At 41.3% G+C, this 21,543-nt stretch overlaps 1 protein-coding gene across 1 annotated transcript in view; it reads right to left on the bottom strand.

The window, feature by feature from the left end:
* NDFIP2 (Nedd4 family interacting protein 2) overlaps window positions 1–21,543 on the bottom strand; it is a 200,766-nt gene that overhangs the window by 134,660 nt on the left and 44,563 nt on the right. Inside the window, exons 2-3 of the mRNA XM_069205209.1 lie at window positions 10,263–10,425; window positions 1,102–1,229 (exon numbers count right to left, since the gene is read on the bottom strand). Of these exons, the coding sequence (XP_069061310.1) occupies window positions 1,102–1,229; window positions 10,263–10,425 (291 nt within the window). The remainder of the gene's footprint in view (window positions 1–1,101; window positions 1,230–10,262; window positions 10,426–21,543) is intronic.

Consider the following 21,543-nt stretch of genomic DNA (forward strand, 5'->3'; position numbering starts at 1 on the left):
AGAAATTAAAGGAAATCCAAATTTGTATATCTGTGGTAGCGAGGATTTCACAAATTTGGGGAATCATTTTTAAAAAGTGTGGGCTCCCAGGCTTGTTTTTTACAAGCCCCCGGGTGAGTCAGGCTCTTGGGGCATTTACATTTGCTATGTGGGAAAACCCGCTCCCTCCCCCTCCACCTCTGCGGGGCATTGCTAAATGAGAAAGCCCCGGGGCTTTGAAGTGTCATCAGTGATGTCATCAGTGATGTCACTGACCATGTCATGAGTGATGTAATATGTGAGGTCATAAGCAGTGCATTACGGGGGCGCAAGTTATAGTTAGCTCAGGTAACTATAACTGCTGAATTTCTATGGTTTTGTATGTGTGAAATGTGAGCCTAACTATAGCATCCCTGTAACCTTTGGTTTTTTAACTGAATATATATGTTTTTTTAAATTCTATTCCCTAACTATAACGTCCCTGTACCCTTTAATTTTTTTCAGTGAATATATATATATATATATATATATATATATATACACACACACAGACAGACAGATATATAAATGCATGCATATCTAAATATATCACAAGTTTCACTACTGTCCCTACACAAATTTGCAAACAGTAGTTTCAAAACATTAACAATGTCAAACTAATACATTCTCATAATTAATCACTTAATTTCCATGCAATATGGTTTTCAAAGAAATAGAAGTTTCTGTTTTTCCACTGGTAATAGAAAAGCCACAATATAGGAAATGTATATTACTATAGCTTGTTCTGCTGAAAGTGACAAACTATAAATCATCAGAGGCACTGACAATCTCTCAGGCCCGCTGTACGGATTTAGGTGTTCTAATCTAATAAGTGACCGCAAAAGGACTGAGGGATTCAGGATTAATTAAGGACACTCTGTTGTCATAAGATGTGTGGCAATGACAACAACCTGCAATTTGGAAAATCTACCTAAAAAAGAAAATCAGCAACTTCAATTACACTTCATGTAAATTACAGGTAAACATAAACTTAGAGGTGCTTTACACATTTATTTTAAATGAATCCCCTCAAGGTAGATTACAAGTTATATGCAAGCTGATAATTTATTAGAATTCACTTACTCTTTGGGCTGCTTCAGCAGCAGCTGCTGCCATGGCAGCCGCTTTGGCTTTCTCTGCTTCATCATAGGTTGGGAGAGAGGTAGCTACGCTGTATGGGGGTGGTACTGGGTAGAAGTCATTGTGTCCTTCTGCAAAAAATAAAAATAGATAAAAACATGCACAAGTCATGACTTCCAACAAAAAAGCAATACGCAACCAGCGTTATTTTGGAACCACAACCGAAACATGGCGTCTGTGTATGACTGGACATGCCCTGAACCATAATTCCAACCTCAGAGGTCCAAATGCACCGTACCCCATTCATATTCATAAATCTCCAAAATAGGAATGCCTCAAAGCAATAATCTTCACATCTTGCAATTAGTGAGAGGATTATGCTGTAGATTACCTTACATGAATGCGACCAAAGTGCACTTCACTGTGTCCCAAGAGTCACTATTCACTCGGAAATACCACATAGTTTTATTATTTATTTATGAGTAAAGAAAATGTGTTCTCTGTGTAGCCTTTCAGTGATTTAAGGTGCAAGACGCCCTAGGGAATGCGTTTTTTCCGGCACTTTAAAAGAAAAATAACCATCCATGTTTTAAGTTGTGTCCACAGCCAGAAAAATTTCCCCATTTTAGCAATCTAACCACCTCCCTGAAGAAGCACCTAAGGGGAAGAGCCATCATAGAACATACTTGCACAGCCCCCTTTTAGTTCACAAATGGGCTGAACATTTTCCCTGGGCAAACAGGCTTATTAAACAGCACCATTTTTCTTTATTTGACTATAACCACTCTGTCTATAAAGCTGAGACATCAAGACTGAAAGTGAAGGTAAATAATAGCCTAACACTGAATTAATAAAAGGTAGGTTGCTTGCTAGTAAAAAACAAGATGCATGCAGAAATTAAGGTTATACTTAAAGACACAGTCAAGTGGTGCATTTATTCTGTAATGCAGGACAGTTCCACCCCAAGTGACCTACCGAAAACCTCATTAAAAAGGAAAAACTGATGGCAGGAGGAGAAATTTGCAAACTGGCAACGATCTACAAAAGACTTCAATCGTACTTTATTTTGCAATTTCAGGTAAGGGTGAAATCTGTAGAAAACAACTAGGATTGAGATGGTTTGCACAGCCGCACGTGAGGGCGCACTGGCATGGTCAAGTTAGTGATGTGCTGCAGAGGAAGGATCCGCCTTCTTGCCTTGCTGTTCCATCTATACATCGGGCCACTCCTGCAGGCACAGCCCGACACTGCCAATCATTAGTACAAGCACATACAATTTAAAATAAAATATAATGTATTGCCAAAGTCTACAGTTTTGGAAGCCAACACTCCTTAAACGCCTTTGCAACTGTGTTGTTTTTTTAAACCCAGAAGCCACAGTGAAGTGCCCTCTGACAAGCTTGTTCCTTTAGGTCCATGGATACATTTAGTTGTTTCGCCTACTCAGGAATAGGCCTGTAAGCTATAAAACGTTTCATTTATGGGTATTTTCTTAACTGTTACATTATGACTGCCAGAGAAATTATCATGACATAATATTAAATACTGATCTGTTAAAGTATTTAAATAAGTTGAGCTTTACCACATGGTGAATTCGCTTAGTGTTTTCTTCACCTTTGTAACAAGTAGCAGACAAGAGGTTAATTATTAAACATTCTGTTTGAAGTAACATTGTGTCAGGTAAAAAACAAGGCAAATAGTGGATTTTTTTCTAGTAATAGCAAATACAGTTAAATCACCGAATACTGTCGTAGCATGCCGTGAATGAATGCTTGTATCCAGTCACGAAAAAAGTGATTGGCTACTTCCAGTGACGACTGTTTTTTTGTATGGATGGAGACGTTTGACATCTGTACTCAACCAAGCTACAAGTAAATTCCATCTCCGTTGCCAGTGACCGTCTCTTTGATCTTCTAGAAATCCTATGAAAGCCACTAGTAAGTGCCATATTTGTGTCTTCTGTGTGTTTTATCCACCTTGTAATGAGTAAGTAATCGAATCTGAGTGGAAAACAATGAGTAATTTCCTCATGATTCAAGTACTCCATGCATTTACTTTAGAATGCCTTGTCTCGTTTTGCACTTTACTGCACCTCATTGCATGAAGGAGCACCTCTCCCTAACCTGTCTCTAAAAGGTTGGTAGGGCAGGGATGCAGGGCACATGAGCGGCCTGGCAAAGCAAATTAGCCCAGGCAAAAAAGCTCAAACCATCTAAACACTATGACTAAGATGGGTTCTGTATAGTTTTCATAGTTGGGTCATGGCTGCCCATCTAGCTATCTCTGAAACAGGTCTCTAGCTTGCAGCCCACCAGGAAATTTCCAAGGGCAGAATGGCCAGTATGGCCCATCTGGGGTGTAGCTAGCCCCACAGCTTCTACATCTTACATGTGACACCTTTAGTCACTGCATGATTTTAACCAAAAGCGTTTCACGTAACAGAACTTTCGAGTCCATAGTTTATAACGCTTTAAAATAAAAGGCCCACAAGGAAAAGACCCAGGGTCCAAAATGTTCAGACTATCTCAAGGAGTCACAGATAGCATCAGACATGTGGCAACCACTGCACCACTTATCGGTGTCACCTCTGAAAACCAGGCAGATATGACTGGAGCATAGTCTTTCACCTGCCAGGCTCATCTTTAAAAGACTCGTAGGGTTGGGTTAGGGTCAGTCCTACCTCTGAAATTCTGGTAGGGCTGGGTCAGATGCAGTGCGGTTGCACCCGCAGTTCTGAAAGTTTAATTATGCTCAGCATAGTCAGCCACACATCAGGATGTCCTCAGAAATCTAACTAGACCTCAGGCATGCCGGTTTTGCATCTAAAACGGTGATAGGTATGACTCTAGCATTGCCACACACCTAATTTATGCTCCATCAGAATTACTGCATCAAATGGCTGGCAAAAATTTATAATGCAATAATTCTGACACATTGTAACATGTCTACATATATTTTATATCTACTTTAAAAAAGCAGGATGAGTGGATGGACTCCTTGTGTATCTACGTACCTTCAGTTAGTTACTTGACCAGTGCATCTAAATTAATCAATTTTTCATCCCTGTTATCAATAGCAAAAAGTGCAAACACTAGCAGATATTTCCTGCTTCATAACAGTCACAGCACATTAAATTAAAATCAAACTGCGATCTTGCATTGAACTGCAGGACAGGTAGAAGGCCCGGTCAGCTGTACATCAGGTAGAGCTTGACTTTTTAGTGTTTATTCAAAGCCACTCGATTCCCTAATATGCAGACTAGCTTTGTAGTCTTATGTTTCCATTACAAAATGCAATTATGAGTGAACTTTTTTGCATCCCTCAGACGGTTCTCTCAAGCAGTCAATGAAACTCAATACAAACATAATGAGACAAAACTGGGGACAAACAAAAAAAAGCAGTACGAGTCCGTAAAGGCTGATATTTTGTTTCATTTGCTAAGAAAATGGGAACACCTTCTCCTGGTCTAGTCTGATCAAGGCTGCTTGAACCTTTCAGCTCTTACCGTACTTGATTGTTTCCCAAATCCAGGCAAGACTGTCCACGATCTATCAGCCCAGTACGTGCAGGACTGTTCAGAGTAGACTATCTTTGCTATTAGCTTCTTCAGAGGACTGGCCATTACCTTTGCTAGGATTTTGTAGTCCACAATGAGGCGCAAGATAGGCCTTTGGTTCTTGAGGCCCTCCCTTCTGCTTACAGAAAAGCGTTCGACCACGTCTCCCATGAGTTCATAGGCCGGACACTCAAAGCACTGGAACTAGGTGACTTCTTTCATAACACAGTGACCACATATTGAGATCTCTAGCACAGCATTGTTTAACGGATGAAAAACCAACCCCTTCCCTGTCCTATCGGGTGTTGGGCAGGCCTGTTCCCCGTAATCTATTCTGTTCATCCGCTTTTTTACAACGATCCTCGACAAACTCACTAGACAGAACAGGAACATCAGAGGAGTGACAGAACCAGGAAGCAACAATAAGGGTGAAGTAAAATGCTCCCTCTACTAGGTTTCTTTTTGTTGGTAACATAATAGGTGATCATCAATATTCTCTGGGTATTCCTGTCCTCCGCCACAGTAAACCACCATCCAGAGAACTTTTAAACTTTAGTTACTATGAAACAAATCACTGGACTGTCTTCTGAAATGTAATTATAAGCCCCAGTCTACTTCAATGTTGGGAAAAGCTCTTTTAGCAAATTTGCCTTACCAATCTAACGCTTGAGACAAAGCATCTACTTTTTACCTTTCCAAAATGGAAACAGCGCCTTTATATAAATCCCGGGCTTGTCACATACACATCAATGAAGCAAGGCCACTTTTGCACCTCCATAAGTGTGTAAATTGTCTTTTCCTCTCTACTGAATGTTAAAATGATTCCAACGCTGTATTTACACTATCAACATTACCCCTTTATTGTTTCCAAAAGTCACTATTTGCATTTGCGTGGACAGTTTCTTTAGCTTTAAGGACTTCAACCTTTACAGGAGTCACATTACTTCAGGTTGTTTTATTGATGTTATTTCCTGGATTAAATGATCCTGGAAATAGAGTTACAATCTACAGCAGTAGTATAATTCCAGATTAAGACAAAGTCATTTTTGCTTGCATGTAGACTGGTGTGCCTTTAGCTAGGACATTCATCTGCTCTCTTGGTCGTTGTAGGAGTGCAGGCAAATTTTTGAAAATAGTGTACATATACGTTTTTGAGACAAAAATATGATATAACATTTTTTTTAAATGTATTTTATTTTACACATCCCCCCTCTTTTTTTTGCCATATTTTATTCGTTTGCAAGAAAAGGAAAATACAGTACAGTCAACCTGGCCCATATAATCAAAATTGAGAAGGAAACATTACAACAATCTCAAAACAAAGAAGCATGGGATAATCTGTGTGAGAAAGACTGGCCTGCCTCCTTCCACACCCACTCACACCCACATGTTGAACAATGGTACACGACCAATCACAGCACACAATGAATTTGGCATACATACTCCTGCATACATACATACATACTCCTACGGGACCACCTCCTGCCCCTGAAATGCTATGATCTCTCCATCTCCATGGTTTGCTGTAATTGACTGACTGGTGCCAGGGCTATTCCCCTATAATCTGCCCATCTTTGCCACACATTGGGATGTTTCTGGGGGCCACACACCCCCTCTTCAACCCTGTGTTTATGTGGGAACCATTTGAGAGAGAGCCTTTGCGATGTGCAAGAGTGACAGATGGCAGCTCCTCCCCCTCATCCTGACTGCTATGGCCCATCCGACAACACCTATTCCCACTTTCTCTCAAGGTCTGGGAACAACACAAAGACTAACTTACATGTACACCTAGTCATGTGACCCAGGATACAGGTACAAAATGGTTAAGACAAGAAAATGGCAACTTTCCAAAAGTGACATTTTCAGAATTGTGACTTAAAATCCAACATTACCATTAAAGAGGATTTTAAATTACAATCCTTTAGAGACCAAACTCAATCTCCCTTCCTGCTCTCAATTGAGAGTTATCATTTAACGAACAATATTAATGTAGCCCTAACATATCCTATAGGAGAGACACACTTTGCAGTTGTGAAAAACAAATTAAAGGGTTTTTCATACTGGGACACAAAAACTACAAGGTATATGTGCTGCTTTTTTAAATGACACCCTGCCCTCTAGCCTGTGTAGGGCCTGCCCTAGGGGTTAACCCACATGTATTAATAAGCATTTGCAATGCAATGGGTTTTGCATTTGCTAGAGCTACTAGCGTAAATTCCTAGCTGGACTTTCCTTGCCACATAAATTGAAAATGAAAAGTAAAACAGTTGACAGAAGCAAGCTGATTCAAAGCCCCACCGCTGCCATGAGCGTGAGCACAAGAGTTACTGGTTCCCTGTCTGAATGTCTAGAAAGGATCGCGGCTGGGATGAAAGGCAAACTGAAACCAAAGGAGGGGCCATTGCACGCTGTAACAGGAGGAAGCGTGATGTAATGTGATGGCCAACAAAAATGTTCACTTAGTTAAATCGCCTGGGGCGGGAACTCAGCACACAAAGGAGGGACATTTCACAAAATGCACCAATAAAAATGAAGCATTTAAGACTAGCACAACAAAAATTGATTAGCAAGAGTGGGCGTGGTTAAAAGCCCACAGAGAGATTATAACAGGTCAGAGCCCTGGCCAGAGCCCTTGCATGCTCGACCCGAAAAAGGAAGGTTTGGGTGGTTCATGTAGAAAACACAATAAAATTTGTTATGAAGAAAAAAATAAAAGAAGGTTTAGGCCTGGCAAAAGGTTTACTTCGCCAGGTCAAAAGAGCAGTTTAACTGTTGTGCACAGAGGCTGCAACGGCAGGCCAGGGATGTGTTTGAAAGGCTACTTAAGTAAGAGGTACAGTGTGTGCTGCAGGCCCACTACTGGCATTTGATTTATGGGCCCTGCGTAAAAGCTGTATCACTTTATGTGGGACTTACAAGTGGATTGAGTTTGCCGACTGGTTGTGGACCAATGTTGCCATGTTTTGGGGAGAGAATATGTTTACTTTAGCACTGGTAAGCGGTGGCAAAGTGTGCAGAGTCAAAAGGCCAGCAAAAACAGGAGGATTGAAGGCTACAAAGTTGGGAAGAATATAAGGGTCAACCACTGAAAGTAAGAAAATGATCTAAGTGTCAAAAGCAGTAGCCCACTTATCTACATAAATAAAAAACACATTTGTGATCTGTAAGTATAAAATATTTACATTTTGCTATTTTTAAAAAATCTTTCCCGTCATTCCCATCCCTTCTCCCTCTCTCTCATTCCAAACCTTTCTGACTACCTTGAATTACCAAATATTCTTCTCAAACTTTCACCCCTCATTTTTAGCCATGCCACTCAACTAACAAGCACACACAACAAAACAAGTACTAATTCCTCTTTTCAAATCTATTCTCATCATTCTATCCTAACTTTAAATTCCCCTTTTCAAATCTATTCCTATGTTCTATCCCTACCATTCACATGTGGCTTAGTGATCCAGGGACCCACATCTGGGCATACCCGGCGCACTAAGGGCAACAAAAGCAAACAAACACAAATGATGGATGGAATTCAGAACTAATTCAACATTCACCCCCATTCACAGATCTGAGTTTAATCCATCAGTTCTTTTGCTCACCAACACGCAACCCCGTCCGTCATCTGTTCTTTTTTAATTTGTTGCCCTAAGTGGGAAGGGTATGGCCAAATGTGGGTCCCATGCTTGCTATGCCACCAGATTCAATCTAGTCTGGCTGATGAAGGGTGATATCCCAAAACCGGTCCCAGGGTACTTGTTTCTGGTACAGGGAGGACCTGGTCTAGCAGTCTGGGCTGGACTGTTCCCATGGGAAACAGGGTTAAGACTGATTAGCATATGGCTGGGTCCAAACTGATATGGGATGGTGAGCAAAAGAATTGATGGATTAAACCTAGATCTGTGACTGGGGTGAATATTTGATTGCTTCTGCGTTCCGTCCATCATTTGTGTTTGTTTGCATTTCTTGAAAGAAGCGTTTTTGGGGTACATAAACACAAATAGTAGTCATTGTCATGTCTCATCCCTCACCAATTAATACTTCATCTATTTCTTCCTTTACCACACAAAGTGCATTTATGTCATTCCTATCAGTATCTGGTTGTTATAGGTTTCAAAACACTCTTCTCTGGTCACAAATAAATACAAATAATTCTGTAAATAAATTGCAAGCTGACATATTGTCAGTGTCCTTGTGAAACAGCATCATGATACATACTCTATCCACAGATGTGCATTTTACATGCTGTGATAAGGCACATATTAGCAGAATAAAGAAAAACATACTAAGCTACGGTTTTGAGCCCTTAATTCCTGTCCAAAGAAATAACATCCTTCACATGTCCTTGCCACATTATCTGGGGTGGTGGGACAGCAAATTGAGGTGAAATCTAGGCTTGCATTATTAGGCATCCTTGAGGACATGGTAGGACACCGATGGGACAGGATATTGGTGGGGATAGAGACAATGTTGGCCATAAATGACCTACCTAAACACTGGATGTCCCCTACAGCACCTCCTCTGGTGGCCTGGAGAAAAGGCATCGCCCGGAGAAAAGGCAACGCCTGGAGCACAAAAGTGGAGGAGACCATCTATGCTGCACGCAGACGGCCCCACAAGTATGACAGTCTGGGGCAAATGCTGGGCCCGCTACAGTCTGTAAGGACATGGTTGAGTTGAGTAACAGGACTCACACCAGGTGTGGCACGTAGAGGACTATTTGGGGAGGCGGGTCTATTGGGAACTTTTTTGTAACCCATGTACTGGTTTGGCGAGAGCTACACTTACTGTATCGAAAATCAATAAAAACGTTCTTATTAAAAAAATAAATTAAAAAAAAAAAACATCACATCCCTTCCTTCACCCTGAAACCAACTGTGTCTTCTGTAACCTACAACCCCAAACACAGCAAAAGCTTAGGCAATGAAAAGCTCTTTGAGCAGGGCCATTAAAAAACAACGACACTGTTATGCCAACTGAAAGATCACTCACCATGGACCGGAAAAGCCACATTCCCCCCCATTTCTCGCCTTTCAGTTCAAGAACACAAAATTCCACCTTCAAAAGTGACCCTCCGTCCTTATTGCTTCTACACCACCGCAGCTACTAGATGCAAGCAGATCCCATGCCCATTACTTCCCTCTACAACAGCAGCCCCAGACCAACCCCAATCAACAACTACAAGGATGACTATCAACTAACATGATCATACTGAAGTCTTGTACAGCATCTATGTAATCAGCTATTGTTGACATTGAAATCCTCAGAACCCACAATATCTAACATGTGGGTTTCCACGTCAATACGAGGTATGCCATCAGTAAACATCATTCAGAGATAACTCAATCCCTCCAACCATCTGACTCACTTAAAAATCTGGATCTGTGACACCTCACAACAAACACAAAAAGCTTTGTGTCCACAAACTGCAACATCATGACAAATTACATGAATAATGCTGACAAATGTGAAGTAGTAGCAGTCATCTGCCCAGACTAGCAAGGGAACTGAAGGCCCCGTATTCAAGTCCTTGAAATGCCTACTACGAAATATTTCAAGCATTACTGCTTCCCATCTATCCTTGCAAGTATTTCACTGCATTGGCACTCACCGGCTGCTGCTGCCACTTCCACAGGAATACTGCTGTATGGTGGTGGGAGCAGATCTGTTTCAGAAGATACTGTTTGAGATGTCTGTGCAGTCTGATTTGTCTGTGCAGATGTTGAAGGCTGTTCGGCATCTCCTGACTCTGCAGTATCATCTTCATTATGGAGCTTAAGGAAAAAGAACAGACAATTAAAAACAGAAATCTATACACAGCACTCCTGCCTGACAGAGACAGACGGCACACGCAAGAAAAAATAAATGTTGCTTTGTGATGGCTGGAACTCATCCGGGGAAATACTGCTGAGGAGTTCAATTTCCACCTCTCACTATAAAAACAGCACAGTTCTGCTGAAGTAAAGTCTCATGAATGAAATTCACCATAGCAAACCAATGACACCACTAGGAGTATATTAGAATCCCACTAATTGCCCAAAGACTCTACACAAACAGAGCAATTACATTCACACATGTGTTTTTCAAATTACAATTTTATGTTACAGAAGAAGTAATTAGTGAGTTTAAGTACTTAACAAATATTGGAAAAATAGGACAAGTATAGATGTATTAAGAGCAAGAAATGACTATGATTTTAATACTTTCTTGGCAATAATTGAATTGTATTTTGTTAATTATAAATCAGACATAGCCCTGTAGTAACTAGTTAAAGGTAAATTCAGACCCCAAAAGACATTCTGCCAGAGCCAGTGCATTACACATTCAGGACCTCACCACAAGTGTGCCGGATCTGGCCCTGTATATTTCCATAAATTTTTCCCCCTCACTTCTGAAACTGGCAATACTGCGTCCAATTTCACCAGTAATTCCTCATTCTTTCTAAGATTTAAGTTCAGAGATTTCTGTTGCTTTCAGCATTCGAGTTTTCGATTGACACTTACAGATTCTGTGGATATGATTGGGACCTTATAATTCCAATGGGATAAGTAACTGCTTTTACCAGTCCCATCACAATTACAAGAAATCCTGTAATCAAGGCCTTTCAGAAATAAATGGATCTTATGATTTTCCTTCTATGTGAAATGTCTTTCTCTGACAGCCCTTAAACCCTCTAGTTCAACTGGTCAACTCCTGGAGTTCATGAAAACTAAAAATGAACCTATTTGCCTGTTACCATTAATTTTATAGCAGGCAGCTAGCTACCTTTGAAAGTGGCCAACAAGGAAACACTAAAACCATTTGTGCATCAAATCAAACTCAGCTTTATTCGATTTTTGTTAAAATCATAAAAGCACAGCATAAAATCAATACATAAAAATGCACACGGCTAAGATGAAGCCTGACTCCCGTTCTACTTAAAAAGAGCCGACTTTCTATGTCTGACAGTGGCCCAAAGAAATTTGGACATAACATTAAAAACATATATAGTTGGCAGAGTGTAAGAATATAAAAGCTGGCCGACACTGGGCCAAATTCCTAACTTTCAACAACAGCAATAAAAGTCTCTTTCTTTGTGAGTTGTACAAGTTACAAAAGAGAATTACATGAAAGGTATTTTGATCAGACACATTTGTCACATATTAAAGAATGTATATTTGTTCATTTCAAAAGTACATCATTACCATCTGTTCTACATATATGCATCTGTGACATATTTTGCATCTGCTAAACCACCCAATACTGAATGAGTGGAAAGAATAGGTGGGTTTGCAGTGAAGATGGCATCCTTGTTAACATAAACAGCATAGATAGTTTAATACATGTAAAAGCAACTATTGGGTGTTATCTCTGAGTTACATGGCCATATATGGTTTCAAACTATATCTGTGACTGGCAACATGCTTGCAATTTAGGGCAGTGGTACCTTATTCAAGGTATCATAAATAAAGATAAATGTTTGACACACAAAATAGGATTCTTTGTGGACACAAAGTACATACAAAGTGTTTGCATAGGCCCAAACAACATATCATCACATACAAAGAATGGAAAAAAAAACATAAATATGTTTGAAGATGTGTTTGGGTAACTGCTGACATGAAATCTAGTGCTTGCCTTACGGCAGTAATTGGAATGTGCACTTACATTAAACTAAGACCACGTAAAAAGGGCCCTGGCTAGGCGGTTAGATAGGAAAGTCACATATCCCCCACTCCCCCTGTTATGTACCGCACTAATTGACATGTGTATGCCCAGACATGGGTCCCATGCACACTGTCACTGGTACCAAACTGAACATGGCTGATGAGCTCATAACTAGGGTGAAAACTGTCATGGTTTGCATGTGTTCCAGTTCAAGGAGAACAAGGCCTGGCGGTTCGGCTGGACCACTCCCATGAGGAGCAGGGTCAAGGCTGAACTGTATACAGCTGGGTCCAAACTGAGGTGCCATAGTGAGCAAAGAAGGATAGGTTGGGATGCTACCCCCAGCGATCGCCAGTATTGTGAAAAATTGCAAACATTCCTGCCATCACCTTTTGTGTGTTTCATGTACCAATTTAGGTGGCATGAGTATGCCCAGACGTGGGTCCCATGCTTACTGTGTCAATGGAACCAGGCTGTACCGGGCTGATGAGCCCGTAACTAAGGTGAAAACGGTCTTGGGTTCGGGGAGGACCTGGCAGTTCCAGCTGGAATGATCCCATGAGGAGTGGAGTCTAGGCTGATTTGTATACGGCTGAGTTCAAACTAAGGTGGGAGGGTGAGCAAAAACATGATGGGTTGGGATGCTACGCATAGGCGATCTCCAGTGGTTAGAAATATTGCAAGCATCCCTCCCATCACCTTTTGTGCGTTTCTTGCCTTATGTTGTCATTAGTAGGTGCAATTACATTAAACTAAGAATACATAAGTAGGAGGCTGGGCTAGGGCTTTAAGTAGGACTTCACATCTCCCCCCAATTATGGTAGATAATAGTGAAATTAAAAAACGTAATTTATTTAGGATTTGATGTGGGCTTTCTAAGTCAATTTTAATTTATACTATTCTCTCAAATCACCCTGAATCAACCATCATATAATCACACGCACAAACCACGTTTACGGGCAATGTTCTGTGGTCAAGGACACTATGATAAATTCTCTCTATGTCTAAACAATAAAGTCTATTACCAAAAGCTAGTCTTCTCATGGGAAGGAAGTCTGAAAGAAAGCTCACATCATGAAAAAATGAATCAACATTTCCTGCACAGTCACGAAATACAACCTTAACAGGCCTCACTTAGGCTAACGCAAAAAATTAAAGCAATATATTTAATTATTACAACACATTCAATATGCAAAATTATAAGTTCATCCTTAATAATGCTTCAATAATGTGCATGTTACATTTATTTTAAATGAAAAAGAACTCTGTTAATGCATTTCATTAGATATGATAGAGAAATAGATTTCTTCTATTTTTGCTCACATATTTAAATCATTAATCATTAGGAATTCAATATCGTTTAAATATATTCTGTTAATCTAAAGCCTAAATTATAACATTATATCACTTAAATCTTGCAAACACTTGATTTAGTTCAAGTACCAACTGCGTGGAACTCTACATTATAAATGACTGTACATTAATAAAATGTGTCAGTACACTTTCGATGTTTAAACCATTAGTGCTTTTGATTAACATAATAGATAAACTGTCACATATTGATGACTTTTGTGACATGAGCAACACCACTAAAATCGCATCATGATGAATTCTTACCCACACCCACTATACATTCTGGTAGTGGATGTAAATTAAACATTGCCAATGCAACCAGTCTTCCTTGGAGAATAGAGGCCTAGAGGCCTTTGGGGTCCCAGGACCCGGATTCGACAGCAGGAACTTTGCCAACACGTCCGTCAGCTCCGGGTGCAGAGGTGGCCTTGCATCTGTCAATCACAGGATTCGTTGTGCCAAAGATACTTTATTGCTCATCTAGAAGTCACCTCCTTCAGGATGCAGGATCTCAGGATTGGGGTTGAGGCCGTCGGTCACTATGCAGGGAACTGCTCTTGAGTCAGTGATGTTCGAGAGGCTGTTGGCTACAAGGCTGGCAACAGACAATCCTTGGCAGCAGCAAAAGTAGTACACGGTTACTTCGTTGGCTGGAGAACGTCCGAAAGGAGGTAGCGGCTCGAAACTTGGTGACAACCTCACTACTACTCCCAGGGTCAAGATCATTGACTTTCTTTGGGCTCCCTCACAAGGGGCCAGACAGGTTGCACTTCTTGGGACTTCAGGACAATGATTCTTCTGCAGGCAGGTGACTGGTACCAACAGTTAGGAAAGTCTTCTTTAGTTTCTGGCATTCACTAGAGTTCTTCTTGCTGGGAGCAACGAGTTTTCACCACAGGTACAAATCAATCATACAGTTCCAGTATATGGTCTCCTCATGGCACTTAAGTGTCCTCTCTTTGTACAGCAACGGAGTTCCAAGTCCTCTCGTCAGTGACGGCATCTTCTTTGTGCCCCTTGTCAGATTCAAAGTCATAACTGATAATCTGGTGCCGGGGAGCCCCTTAAATCCTGGTTCGGGGGCGTTAACGGTGTGAGTAACAGTGGCCAATGGGTTACTGGTCTCTGTAGCTAGTCCGCCCCTGAAGTGACAACTTCCTATGGGAGTGCATCACTTTTCTTCCCAGAACCCACTATTTCTAAGATTTACCAACATGGCAGAACCTTCCCTCGGCTGCACAGACCTCCTAGACCACCCTAAAGGTGTGGCTAGCCTTTTGAAGGTGTATGCCTCCTGAATAACTAATTTTCCCGCCTGTCAGCTTGGACAGGGCGAGAAGGGCTTTGACCTCGAGTGGGAAATAAGAGATTACACATCAAGGGTGGTGAAAGACTTTGAAGCTCAATGCCTTGATTACTGTAAACAGTAGTAATCCTGGGAGAAAGGAGATGTGACCTCCTTCCTGGCCAGTTCCTTTGTCTCCATCCTGTGGAGATGTGTTAGTACAACTAGCAGGAGGAAAGACTCTTGTCTTGGCGGCAAATGGCTAAGGAGAGCCTGCCAATTCAAGAGAAAGCTGGCATCTTGGTGGGCATCCTCTAAGGACGCCACCAAGGTACATGCTAAATAATCCTGGGCACGAGAATCATACTCAGAGTTAAAAACCTTGGTGTTTGACACCAAACATGGGGGGGAAATCGGCCGGCCCATCATGAAGCTGGTCATTTGGGGACTGCCTGGGTGCCAGCCCATGTTATCCTATGGACTGCTGGTCACCTGTGATAGCATTACATTTTTAAATGATATCACAGGGTCATATATGCTTGCGCATATATGTACATACTCACAACAAAAGGCCCCCTCTCTCCTGTAATATAGGAGGCCTGCCTTAGGGGGGACTGACCAGTGCTATGGTCAGTGAAGCATTGCACCTGGTGTGGGCAGAGTCGAATTAGAGCAGAAAAGCTGCTCATGCAGGCTAAGGCAGTTCTGCAGGTTTTGCTTTTACTTGGGTCATACAGGGTGGCACAATCAGTGCTGCAGAGCTGGTGACCTCTTTACCATCCCTGCCCTGGGTACCATTGGTACCATTTACTAGGGCCTTACACGGGTGGTAAAGTCCATGCCATTTGGGTTTGCAGAATTTCAGTACAATTTAAGGGAAAGAGCACTGGTACTGGGATCTGGTTTGTAGGTTTCAGTACATTTTTGGAAAGGATGGGAGTAGATCTTGGAGTTTTAGGATAAAGTGGGGTCTAATAGGGTCAAATCAGGTGAGCCAGATTTGACTTGGTTACAAAAGGCTTGTAGAGAGGTTGAGCTGAGTGGGGGCAACATGCTGAGTCGGGCCCCAATGAAGTAAACTACCACTTTGGAAGCCAATTTGGGACAGCTAACCTGAATTAAATTTTAAAATTCCTGTAAATTCAATTTCTACCATGGTCGTTTCAAAATGGTGTTAGGAGCCCAGGTGCATTCCTGGAGAATTAATGTTGATAGTCATGGGAACCATTTAGTGGTCAATCCAGGACACTGGCCAGGGGGTAGAAATTGTGGATTGATTAAATTTGAAAACACAGGGTTGAGAAGGTGGCTGGCAGTGTGTAGCACCTACAACTAATTGGGACAGATGCATAGCTGTAGGGTCTTCCAAAAAGTTGTGCACTTCACTGCCTTGAGCTGCATCGAAATGAAGGTTCAGGTCACCAATAATATTGAAATCTGCATGTTTTATAACTAGCGGGCCAGGTAATTTGTGAGTGTTTTTCTGAAAGCTGTGGAGGGGCCTGTAGAAAGATAAATTAGTAGTCCTGTGAGGGTAAATTTATTGTTTAGGGAGATTTGGGAAAGGCTCACAGCCACCCTCCTCAAGCCCAGAAAGGCCCCAGGGACCCCATTCACTGGGCCAAGTAATCACTTACTGTGTCCCTGGGAGCCCACCACCGGGACACAGTAGTTTCCCTGCCTGCACCAGCGCAGGCAGGGAAGTGTATTTTGCTCCCACCTGGCTGGAGCATTTTCAAATTGCCTGCCAAATGGGAGCAAACAAGTCTGATCTAAGTGAGAGGGAGATTAAAAATGTTACTGCTGACTGGTAGGAGACTTGTGCTCTGCTTCACTGCCCGCACTGATGCGGGCAGAGAAACAACAACAACAGATTGCTTCAGGCGAGGCCAATGCTGGCTCATGTACCAAATGGGGAGCCTGCTGTGACCGCAGGGCCCTGGGGCTCTCCCCATTACCCCCAATGTTATGGTTGGTGGGTGCCCCTATAACTGAAAAGGCTCAGGGAGGAGTCCATTTTTTATTTATATTTTAGTCTGGGGGAAGAGGGTCTCCAGGACCTAATTAGGCTCAGGGAGGGGGGCTGTGTGGCCCCCTCCCCTTTAAAATAAGGGCTGTCCCAGGAAACGGGGACCCTGGAGTCTATAAAGGCATAGGAAGATGAGGCTGCTTCCTATAACTGGTGAATTTCTGTTGTTCTCTGAGTTCAAAACAAAATGTTAATGCGGTCAATGACATTTACCTAACTATAACATTACTTTTAGTTTTTTTTGTGAACATATATAGTTAGGCAGTTAGCCTGACGTTTTACCCATACAAATTCATAGAAATTTAGCGGTTATAGTTATACTTATGTTAAGAAACTATAACCTGTTGCCCAAAGTTACTTTGAGGCACAAGTTATAACTTCTTCAGATAAGTATAACTATAACTGCTGAATTTCTATGGTTTTGTAAGGGTAAAAAGTCAACCTAACTTTAATGTCCCTGTAACCTTTGTTTTTTTTCAGTGAATTTCTATGGTTTTTGTAACGCATATGTTAAAATTTCCGTCAGATTGTGGCCAATCAGGGCACTGCTTTTTTCCCTGGATTCGAGGAGGGTCTGAGGAGAATTCGGGGCGGATTTGAGGATCTATGGATCATCCATAGAAAAAGGACAATTTGTTGCCCATGAAGGGTCCCCTAAGGAACCCCTCATGTGTCCTATGGGGTCAGGATACCTGTATCCCAATCCCTTACATGTTTTACACAGTTTTATCCCACACCCCATGCAATGCAAGAAACAAAATGGTGACCTTAACTTTTCTGTCAAGTTACAGCCAGCCAATCAAAGCCTTGCTTTTTCTCCGAATCCAGGGAGGATCAGCGTCCATACAAATTTGGTTTTAATTTATTAACGAGAAAACTACTGAATGGATTTACACAAAATCACAAAAATTGTGTTTTCTAGACCAAGAACTAGGTTTCTGCCAAATTTGGTGTAAATTCATCCAGTGTTTCAGGCTGTAGTTGTGTTTAAAATCCCTATGGCAATTAACATGGGGAAAACGCGTTTTGGGAGTCCCCCCTCTTCTTTTCACAGCCCCCGCTTAACAGATTACATGCAAACTTTCCAGGCGTAATCTGAAGTGAGAGTCAATTTCTGTGTAATAATAAGTCACTTCTTTTTCAACGGAAACTAGGTTCTAACTATAACTACCTACCGGCGACCGCCAGTAGGTAATATATGCGTGTGTGTGTGTGTATATATATATATATATATATATATATATATTAAAAAGAAAAAATCTAAAAAATCACAAAACTGACAGGACATTTGTGCAATTTACCAAGTGTTCCCTCAGTCTCTAGAAATTATGGGGCTCCTAGCAAACACCATCCAAAAATAATAGGAATAATTAGGGTAATAATTAGACTGGTTACGACAGCTGCAAATCACGCTCATGATTGTCTCAAACTCAAAAAGAAAATCAAATATGGGCTATGACTTTCTAACGTCTAATTCCTTCTCAAATTATCTGGAATGAAAATCATTGTGCTATCCTTTATTTTTAAAAGTGCTACCCCCAAAATGTAAACCTTTCTAACAACACTTTATATCTAGAAATATGTGGAGCCTAATCAGACACATCGCCTCAGCTGAACTATACCCTTTCAGTTAATAAAACATCAAACTGCAAACAACTGATTAGTCCATCAGTTTTGCAACAATGAATTATTAAGATATCTTGCCTAAAATAATTATCAAAAAGGTGCGGAATCACCAAGGTATTTATGAACCATAATTGAACTTGAGCACACAGATACCACCATTTATGAATGCAACCATGTTTTGTAGCCACAAAAGATGAACATGTAATTGAATTGCTCACATGTAATTCATACCAATATTGTGTAATGGAGCGAGTAAGCATATGTTGGTTCAAGTGGCAGATTGTGGGTGTTTTACGGTGGTGATAGCTGCATGAGTACACTTCCTAGTTTGTGCAATCTAGTTGGTATTCAAATTGTTCACTTGCATGTTCCCATCCTAAACCAGTGGGAGTGCTCAGCAAAAGGTTTCATGTCTTGAGGAAAAATATTTTCCACTGAAGAAAAAAATGCTACTACTTTGGCAGGAGATTTACACAATCAAAAACAAGATCCATACTACCACTTATCTCCGTGTGATCAGCCAAAGAGACTTCAGTGACCTTGCGAACATGTGCTCGAAATTTAGTAAATATCAAACTTAAGACCTTGCTGTGTCAGTATTGGTTACAGTTAAGACAATTATGCATATGACACTACATCTGAAACATAATGTTGAGGTTTGGGATGAAAAATTATCAGGTAAGATTTTTATTCTATTCTTCATTTCTGCAAATACTAAAATATTTGACTTCCAAAAAAAGCAAAGCTTGACTTTTACAATCACCCTATCTTGAATTTCAGAATGTCCCATATGAATCCCAAGTTAGACAAATAATGGCCACGGACTTTTTGCATATTACCCATCAAAATGTCATTTTAATACATTTGGAAATCTAGTAAATAATGTTTTTAGTTGTGATGATCTTCATGTAGCTTTGTCAAACCATTTTTTAAAATGGTCAAATTAAGTTATATCTGAAAAGACGAGTATTTGTGATGATGGGCTACAGCTGCTTACTGCATCTGTCTGAGATGCTCACTGTATCATGGAAGAGAACCTTGAGCTGGGGTTATCAGTGCTGAGCAGCTCTACAGGCGCAAGGGAACATATCACCTTTTGAAAAGTGTAGCACTGTTTCCAGAACTTTGCCCCTAAAAGCCTAATTTACTGTTTTAAAAGCATGGATGGCACATGGATAACTGAAATATCCTCAAAACATGATTTCCTTTAGAAACTTTCCTTATTACTGATTACTGATCATTTCTTTTTTAAATGTAGACTAACTCAGAAATTTCAGACATGGACCCAAAAGGCACATAAGAGCAGTCTTTAAAACAACCCTCCTCAATAAACTATGTGCTACTCACCCAACTTTCAAAACAGTAGAGAGAAGTTTGAAACAATTAAAATAGTCAAAATTATCTGATTATTTTAACAATCTGATTAGGTTGCTTTCCCTTCTTTGCATAATTTGCTGGTTAAAAATGATTACCGAGCAGAAAGCGGGCACTCTGGGTCACTGAAAGGACACAATGTATTGCAGCTGCAGAGCAGCCCCTTTCAAAGAGGCTTGGTGCAGCAGAGGAGGCATGAGAGGTCTTGCAGGGAGAGGATTTCAGCAGCATAGCCTGAGGAGGAAGTTTTGAGACTGAATTGGTGATGGAGCTGGGTCAAAGACCCCGAACACTCCGAGTTCCTAGTCTCCTTGCTGTGTCCGTGGCACTGTGGACCTTCAGTACAGCTCATCGCAGTGACTTTGGGGCGATAAGGAAGGGGTTTGAGAAGTAGATGTAGAGTATTGCATGATTTAGAACAGAACCTTCCTGGCTCCCATAGAACTCTGTATCAGTGTGACATAATTGCTAGAATAGGACGGAATGAAAGTTTGTTTAGAATGTTGGAGTTCACAGGTAAACGCAGAGGAATAAAGATGTGTGATTTACAGCTCTGTGTGTGGCCATAACATTAGGCTGTACCAGGCTGGGGAACTGGCAACGAGATAGTGGATAAGTACCCAAAGAATAAAGTGCTCTCCTGGAGAGTTTGCCTTGGTCTAAGCAAACTGCTTGTGCATACTATGTGTGCCTTCTTGAAGTGCTGAGTCAACGGTTGGTGTATGTGGAGTCAAAGCGCAACTCCAGCCAATGTGGAGTATGTGAATGGAAATATAACTTCACTGAGAAGTCTATGCATCATTGGTCAAGAAGATACAACCAAGTTCCTATAAATAAAGTTACACATTGTACGAAGTTTTAATGCTGAAAGCAGACTCAACCAGGTTTACAAAGCGCAGCTAAAGACAATTATCATTTATCAAATAACGCTGCGAATGGAAATGCTGCAAGGTAGAGATCAGGTGTTAGAAATACAAACGGAAGTGCAAAAAGAATGAAAGAAATGACTTAGTGAGCCCGCTAAAGAGAGTCATCCTGCCACAAGTGGCTCAAGGAGAGGTGCTTCGGGTTGTGCTTACAGAGCTGTCCGTACAAGAAGCGGTTGCTCATCATGCTGCCATGATGGGCTCACAACAACCTCATTGGTCTTCCAAGAACAAAAAGATTGAAGGCACCAGCTGGATCTGTGAAACTTGAAGACGGCAACTAAGAAAGAAGATGCCATTCTCAGTGACATTAAAGACAATCCTGAGACTCACAAGTCAAAAAACCTTAAAAAGGACTTGCACAAATATGATCATTCAACAGCGTCAGGGACAGTGGCAGCTGCCACTCAAAATGGGTGGCGGGCGGACAGGCCGGGGAGGTGAAAAGAAAAAAAAAAGAAAGAAAAAAAAAAAAGCTTACCTTTGGGGGAGATGCGTTTGTCTCCCCTCTTCCTATTCCCAGGCTCACAGCCAATCACGATGCTGCTGTCACCTGCAACAGCAGCATTGTGATTGGTATAGGTGGCCTGCTTCACCGATCAGACTGGGAGTGGGAGCCTGGGTATGTTCTCCACTTGGCTGTGCAATACAG

Source organism: Pleurodeles waltl, chromosome 8, assembly GCF_031143425.1.
Source record: "Pleurodeles waltl isolate 20211129_DDA chromosome 8, aPleWal1.hap1.20221129, whole genome shotgun sequence".
NCBI lineage: Eukaryota > Metazoa > Chordata > Amphibia > Caudata > Salamandridae > Pleurodeles > Pleurodeles waltl.